Source organism: Coregonus lavaretus (assembly GCF_964263955.1).
Source record: "Coregonus lavaretus genome assembly, chromosome: 33".
Lineage (NCBI taxonomy): Eukaryota > Metazoa > Chordata > Actinopteri > Salmoniformes > Salmonidae > Coregonus > Coregonus lavaretus.
The window spans coordinates 7,418,187-7,435,521 of NC_140020.1; the positions used below are offsets into that span (position 1 = coordinate 7,418,187).

The window sequence follows — 17,335 nt, forward strand, 5'->3', positions numbered from 1 at the left end:
TCTACAAAAGTTATATGTCTCCATATTGCAACATTAGAGTATAGGTCTAGGCTATTCTATTTTAGGCCTATCATATGGTCTCTACTCACTGAAACATTGTGACACACTAGTTTAGAAAAAAACACAAATGAAAGTATGGTACGGAGAGTGTAGGTCAAACCTACTCTGTAAAGCCAAGGAGACTCCAAGGCGTTGGGGGTGGTTGTAATGTAAGCGCATAATACGCATTTCGGGGATTCCCCATCCCCATCGCGGGCCAAAAACAGTCCGCCTTTTCACGTAAACGCAGAGCGCTTCCCCTATCGCGTTTCATCGTTCACATGCTCTCAACTATGCAGGTTTACCATAGGTTATGACGGTACCAAAGTTATTTTGAAGCCTGTTGCTGATGTTAAGACTCTTATGATGTTTTGAATTAAATGCCCCATTTTGCGTGGAGGGAAGCGTTTATACCATTTATGCGCGGTGTTGCAAGATGACCACTTATTTTCATGTAGCCTAAACTGGTGGTGTGCGGGGAAAATAAACGCGCTCGACCCGGTGGTATGAAACGCAACCGCTACCTTTGGTTTCAGAAAGGAACAGTGAATTCCTACTCAGGTGTGATCGAGTTTTCCTCCGAGAACTGCTCGCAACATCAAGCAACATATAGGCCTCTCAGGGATTAAATTGGTCAAGCCTACCTGGAGTGACTGTGGGTCGCGGGCCACCATGGCAAGCGCCGCAGATGCAGATGCGAAGGGGAAATTTGATTTGTTGGAGGATAACCGAATGGACTCTGGTGTTGAATCCTTCAAATCTTTAATGAAAGATGACCCCTTTACCAAAACAAATCGGGATTCGACTTCTGAACCCAGTGAAGCCAGGGACAAATTGACCATCACCAGCACAGAGGAGCGGTTGGATTCTGCTTATGGCTCATCGTCACTAAATGTTGAGAGTTTGAGTGAGATTATAGGGGGCTGCAACATTTCAAAGTCTAAAGATGACAGCGCAGAGAACACAGAATGTAGTGAACATGAAGAAAACCTTCTCACCACCATCACTGAAGATGGAGACACGTACGTTTTTTATTTACATATTTTTAAATAACTCATATTTTAATTTACCCTATGGCTATGTTTTTGAAAAAGTAAAACGTGTTCTTGTCATGACGACGAAGTTTTGGTGAACAATGTTTCAAGATACACACGCATGCGTGGACGTGTGTGCAAGCCAAGGCATGGTTAACTTTGTATTTTAATTAATTAAATTGGGATCCGCCCACAATTATTGTTGGACACAAATTGACAAATGTTTCAGTATAGACACAAATACGGGCAACGGTAGGCTAATTTGAGTTTAATTTGACAGTATCAAATGAATTTATATTTGTCAAATGCGCGGAATACAACGGGTGTAGACTACCGTGAAATGTTTGCTTACAAGCCCTTCCTAACGACGCGGAGTTAAAAATAGGAATATAATTCACAAGAATGGAGCTATATACAGGGGGTACCAGTACCAGATCACTGTGGAACTATATACAGGGAGTACCAGTACCAGATCAATGTGGAGTTATATACAGGGAGTACCAGTACCAGATCAATGTGCAGGAATACGAGTTATTTAAGGTAGAGATGTACATAAACGCAGGGTAAAGTGACTAGGCATCAGAATAGATAATAATAAGAGTAAGAATAAAGAACAGAGTCGCAGCAGTGGTGTCCTTAATATCTTTATCCAAAATATTACTTTTACCAGTCTAAAATACATAGCATAGGCTATATTGAGTACCAATTGGGCCATGCAAATATCAATCAACTCAATTCTAATTCACAATATGGTGTCTGTCCTACCCCATACATTTGTGCCCAATCCAAAAACCAACCCTTCGCCCCAAGCACCTAGAGACCCTTCGAGATCCAACCTGGTAGATCTTACATAATTGGACGGGTGCAGCTCCTTGGCTGTCCTCTTAGGGGTTTCATCTGGCAATGAAAGCATAGGCTAAAATTACCACAGTCAACAAACGGGTGACGTTTTCATTAATGCGGTCATGTCTGGTGGAATGACTGGATGGCTGAGTGTGTTAAACACAATAACAATTTCAAGATGGATGCGTTTTCGTATGCTAGGCCTACTGCACGAATTTGTAGCGAACAATCAAAACCACCACAAATTGTTGTTGCTGTCTGGATGAATAAAAAAGGGATTGGGGAAAGGCCTGTAGTTTCAGCCTGCACAGGGTTAACTCAGCTCGTTCTTTGCGTGTGTCATGTTTATCCTAAGCCCAATCATCATAGCATGTGATGTCGACTAAAAGGAGAGTTTAAGTGTGGAGTGATACATACTCTCAGGCCTTTGTGTGAAAGCTGTCACGGAGCTGATCGCGGATGAACTCCTGTGGGGTGCGTCGACTTGGAAAGCAGAAGTGTAGAAGACACGGCCCTGGAAATTCCCCATGGTAGACGAGGCAGGGCACATTTTCACTGAGTAATTCTCTCCCAAGAATAGGCTGGTCAATGAAACTCATACAATTACCACAGACAGGCATACTTTTGGCGTTATCGGCCTTCTACACTACTTTCACATCAGTTAGTTAGGTTGACAATGGAGCTCTGGTCAAAAGTAGTGTACTATGTAGGGAATAGAGCCCTGGTCAAAAGTAGTACACTTTGTAGGGAATAGTGTGTGAACAATGTGTTCTGGAAAGCCTTGTTGTAGGTTAAACAAAACACTGTGGTGTCCATTTCCTGCATTTGGCTCTTTTGTCTGCTAGACTTCCCCTTTAGCTTTTGGGGTGAGTGTTTCTTGGTGTTGTTGTTTTCCACATTGACTGTATGAACCAAATGTGATGACAGCATACATGGGGTGCAGTAAAGAACAAAATGCATTGCATTTGCATTTTAACTGTGTAGTTGAAGTTCATAGGCCTGTGGTTTGTGTTTGTTATACATCCCTTTATCACCCAATAGTTTTGTTTGTTCTTCTTCAAAAAACTATGGTTACGGTGAATGATACCCGAGAAGATACATATTTGAAAAGTGCTTTGTGGAATGAAACATCCTCCTGACATGACTATTCTTTGCATAAAAGTTCCATTATTGCACAACATTCGCAACCAATAAGCACTGTGTGGCCGACTAACCAACCAATAAGCAATGTGTGGCCGACTAACCAACCAATAAGCACTGTGTGGCCGACTAACCAACCAATAAGCAATGTGTGGCCGACTAACCAACCAATAAGCACTGTGTGGCCGACTAACCAACCAGTTGACATTCATGCAATGTGCTACATTTCCAGGTAGGTCTGGATATCATTCTAAGAATGCTCAAGCAGATAATTATTTCCATCAAATTATATATTGTTCTTATCTCCTGAGGCTGCTTACTTTTAAACGTTTAAAGGAAAGTAACTGGACATTTTGAATGAGAAACTATTCTACTCTCCTCAGGCGGCTCACCTTTTAGTCGAATGCAATGTTTAAGTGACAGCAACTCAACTGCTTTTGCTTGCTGTGGGGCCAAGGCCGGGTTACCACAAAAGCACTTTATGACAACTTTAATGAAAATAGGTCTTTATAAATCAATCTGATTTATTATAGAAATGTAATGAGAAAAGTTATTTTGTTTTTGTCCCCCTTCTAGAGTCCTGCATTTAGCCATCATCCATGAAGATGAACACTTTGCCCACCAATTGATACAGCTGTTCCCCAAACATGTCTTGGACATCCAGAACAACTTGTACCAGGTACAGTAAACAAAGCAACACTCCTCTCTTTACACCCTCAACACTGGTTGTACTGGTGTACTGAAACTGACTTAACCTTCATGACACTTCCTCTTGACGATTGCAATTGCCAATGTTTATGATGACAGAGGAGGTGGTAATGTTATTTCTGCATCGTGTAATTCAAGAGAAATGATCTTCCCCTTTCTCCAGTAGTGCATCCTCTCACAGGAACGCTTCGGTGGCGGTGGGTGGATCCAGGGTAATTTCATAAGAGATTTTAAATTAAATTGGAAACTCCCCTGCTTTCCCGCCTTTAAAAAACGAATACGAGTGGAGGAATCTTATCTGGAATGTTCTCTGTCTCATAGATAAAATCATGTAAACTGGACGGGGGGGGGGCTGGAGAAATCCTGATGGGTCAGAGAGGAAAGCAGAGAGAGCTGAAATGACAAAGTCAGCGTTTTACACCGTGACTCACACACACATAGTTCTTTCTCTGTTCTGTTAGAGTTTTACCAAAAGCCACGTAAGCAATGGAAGCCCTACTGATTATATTAGTCATTATATTCCCCCCTACACGGTTCAATCAGCAGTTCCGCATTGAAATGCCTTAGGCCTACATATTTGTATTTTAGTTACTTACCAATGCATTGTTGCTCATCCCCTCACTTGGTATAGCCTTCTATGGCATTAAAGAGTTGAACTATTCTATACTAAAGATGAGTCATACACTGAGGTTACAAAATATTAGGAACACTTGCTCTTTCAATGACATAGACTGACCAGGTGAATCTAGGTGAAAACTATGATCCCTTATTGATGTCACCTGTTATATCCACTTCAATCAGTGTAGATGAAGGGGAGGAGACAGGTTAAATAAGGATTTTTAAGACAATTGAGACATGGATTGTGTATGAGGGCCATTCAGAGGGTGAATAGCAAAACAAAATATTTAAGTGCCTTTGAATGAGGTATGGCAGTAGGTGCCAGGCGCACCGGTTCGAGTGTGTCAAGAACTGCAACGCTGCTGTTTTTTTCACGCTCAACAGTTTCCCGTGTGTATCAAGAATGGTCCACCACCCAAAGGACATCCAGCCAACTTGACACAACTGTGGGAAGCATTGGAGACAACATGCGCCAGCATTCCTGTGGAACGCTTTTGAGTCCATGCCCGACAAATTGAGGCTGTTCTGAGGGCAAAAAGGGGTGTAGCGCAATATTAGAAAGGTTTTTCTAATGTTTTGTACACTCAGTGTCGATACTAGCTACTGTAATTAAAATCAACTCCTAGATCAGCTCTTAGCAACCCTGATTGTACTAAATTCACTTTAAACGAGGGCCCATTCTGATTCCCAAGTCAGATATCACACCAACCTCCCATACTAACCCTTTGTTGGTTGTTTGTTCGGATTGGTACATGGTTCCATAGAAATATAATTATTAGAAAGGGGATCCCCATCCAAGTCAATGTTCTGTGATGGGTGGACTGGCGGCCATATTGAGTGTACCCCATAGTAGTAATTCTATTTTTATGCGTGTTCCTTAGACGCCGCTACACCTTGCCACCTACCTGAACCTGTCTTCGGTGGTGCGGGGCCTTGTGGAGAACGGGGCCAGCCTGGAGCTGCAGGACCAGGAGGGCAACACGCCGCTCCACGTGGCCTGCGAACAGGGCCGGGCTACATGCGCCACCGAGATGACCCAGGATGTCTCCCACAGCATGCTGGGCTCTGTGCTGGAGACCCAGAACTGGAGAGGTGAGAGAGCAGGGCTCATATTTATTCGGCACCAAATGGGGAAAAAACGGACTGAAACAGGGAGGGACTACCTGGACTTGCCGTATAAGAAACACTCATTTTCTTTTTCCTTTGCAAAATGTTTTTCAACGTATGCATTAATGAATACAACCCCGGGCCACCTACTGTAGGCAAACATGAAATGTTACAGATAGAAATGTCATAAATAGAGCTGAAACGATGCCTTATTCTACATGTCAGGGTGGCATGTGTGTTCTAGTTAATGTAAAGTGCCTTCAGAAAGTATTCATACCCCTTGACTTATTCCACATTTTGTTGTGTTACAGCCTGAATTCAAAATGTATTAAATAGATTTTCTAGCAATAATTTTTGCACATTTATTGAAAATGAAATACAGAAATCGAATAACTTTAAATATCCACACCCCTGAGTCAATACATGTTAGAATCACGTTTGGCAGCGATTACAGCTGTGAGTCTTTCTGGGTAAGGCTCTTAAGAGCTTTGCACACCTGGATTGTATAATATTTCCCATTATTCTTTTCAAAATGTATCATTGCTAGACAACCATTTTCAAGTCTTGCCATAGATTTTCAGGCAGATTTAAGTAAAAATGTTAACTCGGCCACTCAGGAACTTTCACTGTCTTCTTGGTAAGCAATTCCAGTGTAGATTTGGCCTTGTGTTTTAGGTTATTGTCCTACTGAAAGGTGAATTCATCTCCCAGTGACTAAACCAGGTTTTCCTCTAGGATTTTTCCTGTGCTTAGCTCCATTCCGTTTCTATTTTATCTTGAAAAACTCCCTTAACGATTACAAGCATACCAATAACATGATGCAGCCACCGCTATGCTTGAAAATATAGAGTGGTACTCAGTAATGTGTTGTATTGGATTTGCCCCAAACATAACACTTTGTATTCAGGACAAAATAATTGCTTTGCCACATTTTTTGCAGTATTACTTTAGTGCTTTGTTGTAAACAGGATTCATGTTTTCTAATATATTTATTCTGTACAAGCTTCCTTCTTTTCACTCTGTCATTTAGGTTAGTATTGTGGAGTAACTACAATGTTGTTGATCCATCCTCAGTTTTCTCCTATCACAGCCATTAAACTATGTAAGTCACCATTGGCCTCATGGTGAAATCCCTGAGCGGTTTCCTTCCTCTCCGGCAACTGTGTTAGGAAGGACGCCTGTATCTTTGTAGTGACTGGGTGTATTGAGATACCATCCAAAGAGTAATTAATAACTTCACCATGCTCAAAGGGATATTCAATGTCTGCTGTTTTATTTTTACCCATCTACCAATAGGTGCCCTTCTTTGCAAAGCATTGGAAACCTCCCTGGTCTTTGTGGTTGAATCTGTGTTTGAAATTCACTGTAGGACCTAACAGATAATTGTATGTGTGGGTTACAAAGATGAGGTAGTCATTCAAAAGTCATGTTAAACACTATTATTGCACACAGAGTGAGTCCATGCAACTTGTTATGTGACTTGTTAAGCACATATTTACTCCTGAATTTATTTAGGCTTGCCATAACAAAGGGGTTGAATACTTATTGACTCAAGACATTTCAGCTTTTCATTTTTTATTCATTTGTAAACATTTCAAAAAACATAATTCCATTTTGACATTATGGGGTATTGTGTGTAGGCCAGTGACAAAAAAAAATCTCTATTTAATCAATTTTAAATTCAGGCTGTAACACAACAACATTTGGAAAAAGGTCAAGGGGTGTGAATACTTTCCGAAGTATTCACACCATAACGTTTCCATAACGTTTGCCTACTGAACAGGGCCCAGGAAGATCAGCTGTTGCCACCTTGCACACTGTGTCATTTGGAAGTCGCTCTGGATAAGAGCGTCTGCTAAATGACGTAAATGTAAATGTGTGCGAGGCTATAACGATACCATGATGTGATGTCTCTTTTTATTTAGTGCCACTTCCTGTTGATGTGTTGGCGTCTACAGTATGTCGGCGTCTGTGCGAGGTTGCTCTTGCCTCGCGTGTTGTGTTTTATTGCTCTGTGCGAAACAAGACTGTGGTCTAAACTATTTTTTGTTGCTGTTGAGCTGGTATTCGATGTTCCCGGCTTAGTAGATTTTGGAGATGGAAATCATGATTATGGTTGTAATCAATTTTATATTTTGTTGGATATGTAGCTTATGTATGTTATTGTGTGTCACCTGGCATGACGTTACTTATGCTTGTTTGATACTAGCTATAACATGTAGTCAAATTAATCTCTCATTCAGGAAGGTGATTTTTGAAAGGTGATAAAAAAATAAAAATAAAGTATTTGTTTTTAGGTCTCACCTGTCTCCACTTAGCCACTGTGAACAGACAGCATTGTCTGATGAAGCTACTGATGAAGAAAGGGACAGACCTCAACATCCAGGTTAGTCCAGGGACTCCCCCGGGTGTACTCCCTTACAATAACCTTGTATTACTCAAGTACTGCATTACATTGTGCTGTAATACTGAAGTTAGTACTTCATAACGTTGTGTCTTTGCTAAATCCTCTTCATTTGTAAAGGGCAGATATACATTTACCTCGACTTAGATGATGAAACTACACTTTTGAGGACTGTCTTGAAATAAATGAATCGTGTCATGATATGAGCTAATGTGATATATTAATGAACACATGGTATTTAAAAAACAAACATATTTAGAGGTACAGACTGATAGTGATACGGCCTGAGCTCAGTGGGTTCTGATGGATTTATGTAATTAGAGTTGGGTCGTGATGAGGCTGGCTGGGAACTAGGGGTTTTTCTGGAGATGCTTGAAGTGTCAGAGAATAGGCCCAGACCAGCATTCCTTACTAAGATTGTTTGGTGCTTTGCTCCCCCTGGTGGCCTTACCCTCACCCTATCCTTTTTTTAAGGGAAATTGGATTTACTGATTCCCTCACCCTTGCCTGTCTTCACTCTGTCCCCCAGGAAGGTACAAGTGGTAAGACAGCTCTCCATCTGGCTGTGGAGCTCCATGACATCTTCTCTGTGACTCTGCTGCTGAACATGGGAGCCGACATGGACACGGCGATGTTTAACGGCTGCACGCCACTTCACCTAGCGGTAGGCCGGCAGGACGCAGCCATCGCCAACCTGCTCTGCCAGTCTGGGGCCGACAAGATGCTAAGGAACATGGAGGATGAGACGGCACTGGATCTAGCTGACGGCAATGATGATGTGAGTTATACAGGAATGGTCAGTTTCCCACACACAAGTTAATCCTTGTACTGGACTAAAAAAAGATTCTCCACTGAACATGCTTTTTTAGTCCAGGACGATAGCTATAGGCTTAATCGGTGTCTGGGAAATCAGCTCAAAGTGTATTTGGCGTTTGACTCGAAGTCCGGATGATATTCACTGAGAACGCTAGAAATACATATTTGTGATGATTTGGGGGGAAATTGTAACATCCCCAGCTTATTTATTGTTATGAAAGAGACTGACTGGACTGTTGTCTGGATAAGTGGTAGACAATATGTGAAATATAACCCCCCACCATATGCCTTCCTTTCAGATCCTTGCTCTTTTCCCTTTTGATGACATTCAAATCCAGGGCAGGTCAGTGGTTGGAGGGCCATTCTGAGCGTACTCTCACCACCTGAATATACTCTACAGCTGGAGACATTTGAATCATGAACATCTGGAGCCTCATCATGGAGCCTCATCGGAAAACTGTAGCTTTACTTCAATCATGTTTGTTATTGTGTGATGGTTTACTTTCATTTATATTGTGTGTACACTGAGTGTACAAAACATTAGGAACACCTGCTGACATAGACTGACCAGGTGAAAGCTATGATCCCTTATTGTTAAATCCACTTCAATCAGTGTAGATGAAGGGGAGAAAATAGGTTAAATGAGACATGGATTGTGTATGTGTGCCATTCAGAGGGTGAATGGGCAAGACAAAATATTTAAGTGCCTTTGAACAGGGTATGGTTGTAGGTGCCAGGCGCACCGGTTTGAGTGTGTCAAGAACTGCAACGCTGCTGGGTTTTTCATGCTAAACAGTTTCCTGTGTGTATCAAAAATGGCCCACCATCCAAAGGACATCCAGCCAACTTGACACAACTGTGGGAAGCATTGGAGTCAACATGGGCCAGCATCCCTGTGGAATGCTTTGGACACCTTGTGGAGTCCATGCCCCGATGAATTGAGGCTGTTCTGAGGGCAAAGGGGGGAGGGGGGGTACAACTCAATATTAGGAAGGTGTTCCTAATGTGTTGTACACTCAGTGTACATCATGACTATATACTATATGGGCTGAATACTAACCTGCTATCTGCATGCCTTTTGTGTTAATCATGCATTGAAGTCAATGGAAGATTGAGTTGTGCATGAAAATCCAAAGTTAGAATTCGTCCCTCTGTATGAAAATGTGTACACTGAGAAAAGTTGCTTTTTCGCCACTAGCAAAAAGGTACAAAGGTGAAAATGTATATCTACTGAATTAGTTCTTTACATGTTTTCAAATGCTAGGAGCAGTTAAATCTCACTTGGACACTTTAAAAAGTTTTCCTTCTGTTTCTACATTCATTTACTACCAAAAACAGATGAGTATGAGTGGGAAGAATTCAAATGTTTAATTTCCCTATAAAAATACAGGGAATCTACCTCTTTATCAAATGTGTATACTAATTGATTAAGAAAATGCATTGCTGTCATGCTGTAAGTGAAAATAGTTTCAGCTCAGAATGAACTTTTATTTTCAATTAAACTTTAGTCACTGTAAATCTGTTATCATAAAGAGGTTCTTTATCTATTATCATAACTTAATATCTTTCATTGTATATTTCATTTCTCGGTTTTTACTTTGAATGCATTGCCTTGCCAGTATCTGTATTGGTAAGACACATTTTATCATAACGGATGGATTTTCAATACAGTTATAATTTCCCTGTTTAACCATCCTCCTTCTTTCTGATAAATTTGCTTTGATCTTTGAGCCTTCTCTTAACAGTTCCACATTTTGTAATAAACAGTATATAATCAATACAGTTTCACTTTTTTCTTGTCATTCCTAAACATATGTTCGGAGTTTCTTTTCATGGATGTGTGTCATATGAATTGTTTATAAATAATCTACCTATACTATCTGAGCAGGCCCTCTGTGCTCAAAGGGGATAATACAAAAATTATGGTATGTGGAATTAGGATTTAATCAATTACAGTGCATTCGGAAAGTATTCAGACCCCTTGATTTTTCCCACATTTTGTTACATTACAGCCTTAATCTAAAATGGATTCAATTGTTTTCCCCCCTCATCAATTTACACACAATACCCCATAATGACAAAGTAAAAACAGGTTTTCAGATATTTGTGCTAATTTATAAATAAATCAACTGAAATATCACATTTACATAAGTATTCAGACCCTTTACTCAGTACTTTGTTGAAGAGCCTTTGGCAGCGATTACAGCCTCAAGTCTTCTTGGGTATGACGCTACATGCTTGGGACACCTGTATTTGGGGAGTTTCTCCCATTCTTCTCTGCAGATCCTCTCAAGCTCTCTGCAGATCCTCTCAAGCTCTGTCAGGTTGAATGGGGAGCGTTGCTGCACAGCTATTTTCAGGTCTCTCCAGAGATGTTTCTCATGGTCTGAGAGTATTTAGGTGCATTTTGGCAAACTCCAAGCGGGCTGTCATGTACCTTTTACTGAGGAGTGCTGCAGAGATGGTTGTCCTTCTGGAAGGTTCTCCCATCTCCACAGAGGAACTCTGGAGCTCTGAGTGATCATCGTGTTCTTGGTCACCTCCCTGACCAAGGCCCTTCTCCCCCGATTGCTCAGTTTGGCTGGGCGGCCAGCTCTAGGAAGAGTATTGGTGGTTCCAGACTTCTTCCAGGTAAAAATGATAGAGGCCACTGTGTTCTTGGGGACGTTCAATGCTGCAGACATGTTTTGGTACCCTTCCCCAGATCTGTGCCTCGACACAAACCTGTCTCGGAGCTCTACGGACAATTCCTTTGACCTCATGGCTTGGTTTTTGCTCTGACATGCAGTCAACTGTGGGACCTTATATAGACAGGTGTGTGCCTTTCCAAATCATGTCCAATCAATTGAAATTACCACAGGTGGACTCCAATCAAGTTGTAGAAACATCTCAAGGATGATCAATGGAAACAGGGCACACCTGAGGTCAATTTCGAGTCTCATAGTAAAGGGTTTAAATAAGGTATTTCAGTTTAAACATTTGTATAAATGTGAAAACATTTACAAAAAACTGTTTTTGTTTTGTCATTATGGGGTATTGTGTGCAGATTGATGAGGGAAAAAATCAATTTCATCCATTTTAGAATAAGTCTGTAATGTAACAAAATGTGGAAAAAGTCAAGGGGTCTGAATACTTTCCAAATGCACTGTATGTCATTAATATAGACTAGAGGTCGAATAGATGTTTTGTTGATAGGGCCATTCTAGCAGGCTATTGCTGACTCGGCATGTACCGCAAATCCATCCAATGAATTTTTGTAAAAATCGTAGGATGCTGACTCAGGAGAACAAAGCCTCCTTATTTCTCAGTTTCCTGTCTGCTGCTTTTGGTAAATCATATTTATTGTTGTTGTTGGGTTCTTCCCTTTAGTACAATGAGTCTGGAAATTCCACTCAGCCGGATAACTTGCTCTCGGTGTACTCTGACAGGCTGCCAATAATTCATATTCAAGCACAGGCCTAAGGCAAGACTGGGCCCGAGAATAAAGAAGCCTTTCAATGAGGTGAGGGATTAATTTCTTGGCTTTGTTGATGGGGAATGTTTTACCTTCTATTTGCATGTTGGCATATTTTCTTTCACAAGCATTTTACCCTCTGGGCACAGACGTCAATTCAATGTCTATTCCACGTTGGTTTAATATCATTTCATTGAAATGGCGAGGAAACAATGTTGATTCAACCAGTGTGCCCAGTGACATATTTGAGCCTTTATTTTGACAGTTATATGACTTATTCTTTGACAAAACTCGTTAATACTCAAATATAAGCCAGATAAGCAAGGCTAGTTTGTTTTTCCGGATGATTAGGAATCCACTGGTTTGGCAGGGGTTGTGCAAATTATATTTTGTCAACGCTCTAACTGAACAATCAAATCTTTATTTGCCCCAACCAGGACACAGTTTTGTGAAACTAATGGTCAACGCCCTTTTGAGTGAATGAATGCCCTAAAATGACTCTACTATCAGTAAACAAACCTGGCTGCTCTTGTGTCCTGTGACAAGAAGCAGATGTAAGACTCTGGGGCTGTATGTATCAAGCGACTAGGAGTGCTGACCAGGATTATTTCCAGGAACATTGCAAACTGTTTCAGAGACTGACGGACAGGGTCTGGTAGTGCACCAGTTCTCCCTGTCAGAATAAGCAACAGAAGACTTGGAAAGCATATCAACTCCTGTAGAAATGGCACTATGGTTATTGTGAGTAGCCTAATTTATGTTCCTTTAACTCCGCCTTCTAGTGAGTTTATACAAACGGTTATCTCCTACCATTCTGATAGATTTGAGACTGTCAGAAAACGTGGTTGTAATGTTAATGATTTAATTTGGTTGTTATTCCATTGGTTTACCTCGAGGCAGATTCCCCAGGGGCAGAGTGGCCCACACATTGAATATGCCGCTTTTAAATGTTAGAGCAATCACCAGTAAAACCTTTCTCAAGAATGACCTCATTACTAAGCGCAAAGTTGATTGCATGTTTTTCACTGAAACATGGCTGTCTTCAGACTGTTGTGCCGCTCTTATTTTTACTACCTTTTTTCCCATGGCACAGGGTAATACTGAACACATTATTAAGAAACGCTATCTTACCTCTGAAGTTGCTACAGATTTTATTGAGTGTATGAACAATACTCCACCACCTATTCTGCCTTCCTCTTGTGATGATTTAGTTGATAACTTTAATAGCAAGTTAAGGGCAACCGTTGATGCCATAGCTCCAGTACAGGTGAAAAGGGCCACATCCAAACGGAGAGCCCCTTGGATGAGTGAGGAAACTAATCCATTAAATAGAAATTGCAGAAAGGCAGAGCGGAAGTGGAGAAAGTCAAAGTTGCAGGTCCATTATGATATTCTGAGAGAGCATCTTGGCATATATTACAAGGCAATTAGAAATGCCAGAGGGGCTCATTTCTCTAACTTGATCACTATTAATCAGAATAATTTGAGCGTGTTCTTCTTCTTCTTGACCATTGATGGCCTGATAAATCCTACTCCTGCAAACCTATGTCAACTTTCCTCCACATCTAAATGTGATGAGTTTGCGGTAAGATAAGATAACCAACACCAGGCAGGGTATCAGTCAAGCAAGACCTGATGAGACGTTTGATATGTGCCCTAGCCTACCACGCAAAGGCACTATGGATTTTTTCCCCCTGGTTGACACAGACATGCTCAGGAAAGTGATATCACAACTTAAGCCTGCTACCTGCCTTCTCAATCCTATCCCCACCACCTTCTTCAAAACAGTTTTTAATTGCATATCTGAAGAAGTGCAAGCTATTGTTAATCACTCCCTGTTCACAGGCACTTTCCCCACTGCACTAAAAACTGCTATGGTGAAACCCCTTCTGAAGAAAAGTCATCTAGATTCTTCAGCTCTTAGCAATTTTTGGCCAATCTCCAACCTTTCATTCTTAAGCAAAATCCTGGAGAAATTGGTGTTCAAACAGCTAAATTATTCAAACAGCTAAATGACTCCAGACTGGAGAGGAGGGTTGGCCTTTCCGTGTCCAGTTCTAAGTTGGTTTAGGAACTATTTAACCGGTCGAGAGTTTTTTGTCACCCTTGGTGAACATAACTCAGAGAAAATACATATCACATGTGGTGTTCCACAAGGTTTGATTTTGGGTCCGGTACTGTTCAGTTTATACAGTATACACTACATGACCAAAGGTATGTGGACATTTGCTCGTCAAACATCTCATTCCAGAAACATGGGCATTAATATGGAGTTGGTCCCCCCTTTGCTGTTATAACAGCCTCCTCTCTTCTGGGAAGGCTTTCCACTAGATGTTGGAACATTGCTGCTGGGACTTGCTTCCATTCAGCCACAAGAGCACGGGGGTATTGTCATGCTGAAACAGGAAAGGGCCTTCCCCAAACTGTTGCCACAAAGTTGGAAGCACAGAATTGTCTAGAATGTCATTGTATGCTGTAGCATTAATATTTCCCTTCACTGGAACTAAGGGGCCTAGCCTGAACCATAAAAAACAGCCTCAGACCATTATTCCTCCTCCACCAAACTTTACGGTTAGCACTATGCATTGGGGCATGTAACGTTCTCCTGGCATCCGCCAAACCCAGATTTGTCCGTCGGACTGCCAGACTGTGAAGTGTGATTCATCACTCCAAAGAACGCGTTTCCACTGCTCCAGAGTTCAATGGCGGTGAGCTTTACACCACTCCAGCCGAAGCTTGGCATTGCGCATGGTGACCTTAGACTTGTGTGCGGCTGCTCGGCCATGGAAACCCATTTCTTGAAGCTCCCAACTAACAGTTATCGTGCTGACGTTGCTTCCAGAGGCAGTTTGGAACTCGGTAGTGAGCGTTGCAACCGAGGACAGACGATTTTTAACCGCTACGCGCTTCAGCACTTGGCGGTCCCATTCTGTGAGCTTGTGTGGCCTACCACTTCGCGGCTGAGCCGTTGTTGCTCCTAGACGTTTCCACTTCACAATAACAGCACTTACAGTTGACCGGGGCAGCTCTAGCAATGCAGAAATTTGACGAACTGGCTTGTTGGAAAGGTGGCGCCCTATGACAGTAACACGTTAAAAGTCACTGAGCTCTTCAGTAAGGCCATTCTACTGCCAATGTTTGTCTATGGAGATTGCATGGCTGTGTGCTCGATTTTATACACATGTCAGCAACGTGGCTGAAATAGCCGAATCAACTAATTTGAAGGGGTGTCCACATACTTTTGTAAATATAGTGTATGTTACCCCTTGGCAGTGTTATCAGAAAGCACAGCATTGATTTTCACTGCTATGCAGACGATACACAACTTTATATTTCTGTGTCACCAGAGGATTTTAGCTCCACGGATAAATTATTACTGTATTAGTGATTTAAATACTTTGATGGCTCACGACTTCCTCCAGCTAAATCAAGACAAGACTGAGGTACTTATTGTTGGAGCCAAAGCACAGAGAGGAAATCTAGCCGCACAGATAAAGATAAAACACCAGGTAAAAACCTACGTGTTATTTAAGATTCTGAACTCAATTTCGAATCACACATTAGGAATGTGACCAAAATATATTTTTACCACCTGAGGAACATTGCCAAGGTGCGGCCGTTTCTCTCTCAGGCTGATAAAGAGAGACTCACCCATGCTTTTATTACAAGCAGGCTTGACAACTGTAATGCTCTCCTGTCTGTCCCAAGAAAGCCATTGGTCAACTACAAAACATACAGAATGCTGCAGCACGGGTACTGACCAAGACCAGACGGAGAACACACATTACACTGGTTTTAAGCTCTCTGCACTGGCTGCCTGTGAGTTTTATAATTAATTTTAAGATTATTCTATTGGTTTTTAAACCAATGCATGATTGTGCACCCAAGTACACACCAGACCTGCTTTTAAGTTATGCACCAGTAGGTCACTCAGGTCCTCTGGCACTGGCCTTTTAACTATCCCAAAGCCTAGGACCAAGAGGCATGGAGAGGCAGCCTTTACATACTATGCCCCCAAGCTCTGGAATAGCTTGCCAGAGAACCTGAGGGGAGCTGAAACTGTGGACATATTTAAAAGATCTTAAAACACATATTTTTAGCTTTGCTTTTCCTTAAGGTGCTTTTTAGTTGTTCAGTTTGTGTCATTCTTTTGTTTTTTAACATATGTTTGTTGTGTAGTAAATATTTCAGCTTTTATTCTCATTGTTTTTTATTAGTTGTTTCCTGTAAAGCACATTGCGTTGCATTCCAGGTCTTAAATGTGTTGTATAAATAAATCTTGATTTGATTTGATTTGACATAGGATCAGGGCACTATCCACAAAGCGTATCAGAGGAGGAGTGCTGATCTAGGATCCGTTTTGACTTTTAGATCATAATGAATAAGATTACATGGACAGATGGGACCTGGGAGAACCTAGACCTCCACGTTTTGTGGATATGGGCCCTGGTCCCACTTGTCCATATAATCTTATACATTATGATCTAAAAGGCTGAACTGATCCTAGATCAGCCCTCCTACTTTATGACACATACGGCTCCTGGTTAAGGCTACTTCCTCGCTACCCAACCACCCCAACACTGCATGAAAGCATGTATGAGAACGGAGCATGATGGGCAGGTAGGTAGGCACTTCCTCTGTGGTTGGTGGTGTGACATTTAAAAATGTGTTTACACATCCTCTTTTCTAATAAGGTGATAGTCTCATAAGGCCATCCTTGGCTAATAAAGGGATAGCCATCGGAAGAGGCCACTGTGTAGCATGCTACGCAGCATGCGTACTGCACTGACAGTGTGCAGCACATTCTGTACACCAGACATCACAGGGACGTAACAACGGTGGCTTCAGTAATTATTAACCCTTATTTCACATGATACATTTTACATTTTAGTCATTTAGCAGACGCTCTTATCCAGAGCGACTTACAGTTAGTGAGTGCATACATTTTTCATACTGGCCCCCCGTGGGAAACGAACCCCCAACCCTGGCGTTGCAAGCGCCATGCTCTACCAACTGAGCTACAGGGGACTATTGAAGAGTTACATATGAAGAGTTTATTTTCAAAACGATATACAGTATACTGAACAAAAAATATACACGCAACATGCAACAATTTCAACGATTTTACTGAGTTACAGTTCATATAAGGAAATCAGTCAATTGAAATAAATT

General features: G+C 41.5%; 1 protein-coding gene across 1 annotated transcript; it reads left to right on the top strand.

Moving 5' to 3' along the window:
• The first annotated feature begins 311 nt into the window (after positions 1–311).
• Positions 312–10,485, top strand: LOC311108366 (NF-kappa-B inhibitor epsilon-like). The gene is made up of 6 exons (XM_084151001.1): positions 312–1,061; positions 3,633–3,735; positions 5,264–5,474; positions 7,787–7,875; positions 8,423–8,671; positions 9,009–10,485. Exons 1-6 carry the CDS (start codon positions 712–714, stop codon positions 9,075–9,077), a joined length of 1,071 nt encoding a protein of 356 aa, XP_084007127.1. The 5' UTR covers positions 312–711; the 3' UTR covers positions 9,078–10,485.
• Positions 10,486–17,335: the final 6,850 nt, after the last annotated feature.

What these genes read in the sequence shown, in the direction of transcription:
- LOC311108366 (XM_084151001.1), top strand. Translation starts at nt 712, where the DNA reads ATGGCAAGCGCCGCAGATGCAGATGCGAAGGGGAAATTTGATTTGTTG. An exon ending in TCCAGAACAACTTGTACCAG is followed by an intron (nt 3,736 to 5,263) that starts GTACAGTAAACA and finishes CGTGTTCCTTAG; the next exon opens with ACGCCGCTACACCTTGCCAC. An exon ending in GGAGACCCAGAACTGGAGAG is followed by an intron (nt 5,475 to 7,786) that starts GTGAGAGAGCAG and finishes ATTTGTTTTTAG; the next exon opens with GTCTCACCTGTCTCCACTTA.